This window comes from Electrona antarctica (assembly GCF_951216825.1).
Source record: "Electrona antarctica genome assembly, chromosome: 6".
Classification (NCBI taxonomy): domain Eukaryota; kingdom Metazoa; phylum Chordata; class Actinopteri; order Myctophiformes; family Myctophidae; genus Electrona; species Electrona antarctica.
This window is the reverse complement of record NC_136811.1, coordinates 26424807-26428975: the sequence shown is the minus strand read 5'-3', so window position 1 is coordinate 26428975 and position 4169 is coordinate 26424807. Positions and strand designations below refer to the sequence as shown.

Sequence of the window (4169 nt, the reverse complement as noted above, 5' to 3'; positions counted from 1 at the left end):
AGCCATTACTACAGTATGCATTAACGTTACCACTCTCGAACATAATAAGGGCATCATTATTACACCAGTGAAGTTCAGCAGAGTTCCTCTTTACGTTAGGACATACAGTACAAGTTCCAGTGTGATACCAAAGTATGCCCCCAGAGTGTAGAATGCATGGGCCTGGCAAAGCCACTGGGCAGTCAGTCAGCTCCTCAATCCTTCAAAATCTGTGTTCTGATAATAGTTATAGCTTAAGTGCACACACTGAAAGTCGGCTGTATTGTTCTCTAAATCAGTTATGACAACGTGCAGGGTTCATGGAAACGTTGTAAACCTGATGTGTAAGATGTGTTGAGCTGCAGGCAGTAGAGCAGGGTTCCAGCCACTGCCAGCCGTACCTCTGAGCATCATTACCACTCTTAAACATAATGAGGCCTCTGTGTTAAACAGCTATCATTAGCCCTACTGATTGTTGGAGCTAATCTATGCAGCAGCAGCTGCTGTGGTTTCCCCCCTATTTTGATCTCTATAAAGAGATTCAAACCTCAAACAGCACGCACGCACACACACACACACACACACACACACACACACACACACACACACACACACACACACACACACACACACACACACACACACACACACTGTAATATGTGCACAAATATGCTTTAGGACATGCACGCACGCACACATGCAAACACACAACAACCTCTGCTGAAATTCTTTCCACCCCCTACAAGTGTGTGTGTGTGTGGAAGGTTTAAAATGCTTAAGGTCATCCCAACTCCTTCCCCTCCCCTCTCTCGCCGCATCCTTTGCTTTGCCCGCTCGACCCGTCGTCTCACCTCCTCCGTTCTTGTAGCAGAGGTAGGGGAACCTCCAGACGTTGGCCAGGTCCACGGCGAAGCCGATCACAGACAGCAAGAAGTCAATTCTTGACCCCCAGGTCTCTCTCTCTACCCCGCTGGGGTTGGTCTGGGCGGGAGCCACCAGGGTGGAGGAGGTGAACTGAACACCATTCTGTTCCTTCACCAAGATCAGCTCAACCTTTTTATGCCCGGGAACACAGTAAATAAATGAGATTAGATGTTTATGTTTATGTTTATTTATTTGATATGGACATAACAATTGCATTGCTCATTGCACAGTTGTACAAATTGTAGATGCATCATTTACAGTGTGTTAGCACATGTGCTAATTTTCACCACTTGTCCACAGGAGACTTTTCTAAAAAATACAATTTAGTTTAAAAAAAAAAAAACACCCAATCAAATACAAAACATTATACATTCTAATAATATTTACAGCAAAATTACAGTACCCATTACATAATCTCAAATACACAAGTAAACATAATCACTCTAGTAACTCAAGCTATACATGTGAACACAGTTGATTTGATTTCAACCATAGTTTGAGTCCTCTGTAGAACACGTTACCATCCGTCTCTAGTTTTAGAACCGTAGGCAAAGAGTTCCATAGGTTTGCTCCCTTTACTGAGAAGGCAGACTGTCCGAATGAGTTGTTACACCTGGGAACAGTACAGTTACCACTTGTTGAGGCTCGTGTGGTTGCTCTACCAGAGCTCGGAAGTCTAACAACCAGTCCAGAGAACAAAGGTGAAACATGACCATGTAAACATTTAAAAACCAATTTGATATTAGAAAAAAACACAACATTTTCAAAAAAAGGTTGTGTTTTTCTAAGAGACCACAGAGGTGCCATCTCATTGGTTTTTGATCCATGATTTTTATAGCCTGTTTGTATATTGATGTTATAGGTTTTAAGACAGTTTGGGAGGATTGTGACCATGTTGTAATGCTGTATGCTAGGTGTGAGAAAATCATAGCATGCATGTACAGCTGTGCAGTTTTAGCTGATAAGTCTCTTCTAATATGACGAAAACAATTTAGATTTGGTTTAACCTTCTTGCATATATGCTTTACCTGTTTTTCAAATTTTAAGTTTTTATCCAGGATTATTCCTAAGTATTTTACTTCACTCATTTCAGCAAGAGTTTCATTTTTGATGCGTACCTCAAAGGTGTCCGCAGCAGGCCTGCTGCGGATGGAGATACACATTGAAACCGTTTTTTGTACATTTAAAGTTAATTGTGACGACTCTAGCCAGTTTGAGATGTTCTCCAGTTCCTGTGTCAGCTGCGCAGCTGCCATGCTGGCTGTTTTAGCAGATGTATAGATGACAGTGTCATCAGCATACATCTGGCAGCTAACGCCTGGACAGGTATTTGGAAGATCGTTGATATACATGGTGAACAGCAGCGGTCCAAGTACCGACCCTTGGGGCACTCCCATGTTGTTAGGGAGCAGAGTTGATTTCTCCCCATTGACCCTGACACACTGTTGTCTCCCTCCCAGATATGACTTAAACCACTGTAAAGCTTCTGCTGACATTTTTAAGTGCTTTAATTTAGACAACAGGACTCAATTTTTTAGGTCCAAGAACACTGTCCCCACAACATGTCCCCTCACCAATAGACCCTTGAACCTGTCAAGTAAGTAGCAGTTAGCCGTCTCTGTGGAATGTTTAGGTCTAAATCCAAACTGCTGTGGATGCAGTAGTTGTTTAGACTCTAAACATTCAGTTAGTTGCATAGCAACAATCTTTTCCAATATTTTTGAGACAACAGGAAGAATGGCAATAGGTCTATAATTGCTAGCCAAGTCCTTCTCTCCTGACTTATGGATCGGGGCAATTATTGCCGTTTTCCAGCTCTCTGGGAACCTATTTGTTTTTATTGATAAATTAACTAAGTAGGTGATAGGCTCTAGCAAGCAGGTCTGATTTTTTTGTATTAGTTCAGCATATAAACTGTGAATGTTCTTTGACATAGAGCTACTCATATTTGCGATGCATTTTTTTACTGCATCACTGGATACCTTTTTGATCCGGAAATCATCTGAATGGGCATTGTCAGTCTCCTCATAGGGTGACTCCGTGGATCTAAAGTTACTGGACAATTCCTCTACAGACTTAATGAAAAAATTGTTGAAAGCATTTGCCATAGCCACATTACTATCAACAAGGCTATTGTTTACTTTCAGACTATTTATTTTAGCGTGCTTGTGCCTACTTGAGTCTGTTACTCGGTTGATATGCTGCCAAAGCTTAGAGCTGTTGCCATTAGCCTCTTCAATAAGCTTGTGGAAATAGTTACTCCTAGCCTTCCTTAGCTCAGACAGCACTTTGTTCCTCAAGCCTGTGAAGAGAAGGTGGTCAGTATTGTTTTTTGTTTTTAGGGACTTTTTAAGGGCAAGATCTCGCTTTTTAGTAAGCTGGAGGATTTCTTTGTTGAACCAAGGGAGAGAATATTTATTTGGCCTGCTTTTCCACGTGTATTTATTTATTAAATTGCCCAAGATTGAGGTGAAATTATTCACACTGTTGTTTAAATCTGGCTCTCTAGTTACCCCTTCCCAGTTGATGTATGTATTGTCAATTGTCAGTCGTTTCGTTTTCATGTATGTTTGATTAAAATTCAATAAAACGTAAATTGAATTTTTTTTTACACTGGAATAATAATGGAATGAAACGGTGTAATGAATAGAAAGATGAGAGATCGTTAGATGGTTGGGGGCGGGGCCACTGCTGAACTCTTTCACAAGGATCAGCATCACTTGGATGGATAGAATTAAAAATCAGATATGGATGGATGGATGGATGGATGGATGGATGGTTGGATGGATGGATGGATGGATGGATGGATGGATGGATGGATGGATGGATGGATGGATGGATGGATGGGCAGACGGACGGACATAACACTTTCTCTCTTAAGCTCCCCTGATTGGCTAAATGTTTGATTTGCCTACTCACCTCTTTGGGACCCATGGTATTTGTGTCATGTTTCTCTGGGGCTACCACTGGAGACATCAGGCCAACAGGGACTCTCCCTCTCAGCATGGAGGGTCTCACAGCCGCAAGGAGAGAAATGCCAGAGAGTGGCACAGAGAGGGATGCTACATAGTAGGAACGTAGGTGTACAGTACCAAGGGGAGAGAGAACGATGGATAAATAGAGAGACAGGGAGAAAGTAGATACATACTGTAAGTACATACACACATGCATGCATGCACACATACTGTGTACATATACAGTACATGTACATATTATGTGCATATAGATAGATACATAGAGAGAGCGAGGGATGGGATAATCAGCCA

The 4169-nt window shown here is 41.8% G+C and overlaps 1 protein-coding gene across 1 annotated transcript in view; it reads right to left on the bottom strand.

Moving 5' to 3' along the window:
* The window catches only part of slc6a3 (solute carrier family 6 member 3), a gene marked incomplete at both ends in the record, with an annotated part of 21332 nt that extends 17423 nt beyond the window's left edge, over positions 1–3909 (bottom strand). Inside the window, 2 exons of the mRNA XM_079503701.1 lie at positions 831–1032; positions 3823–3909. Coding sequence (XP_079359827.1) covers positions 831–1032; positions 3823–3909 — 289 coding nt within the window. The remainder of the gene's footprint in view (positions 1–830; positions 1033–3822) is intronic.
* Positions 3910–4169: the final 260 nt, after the last annotated feature.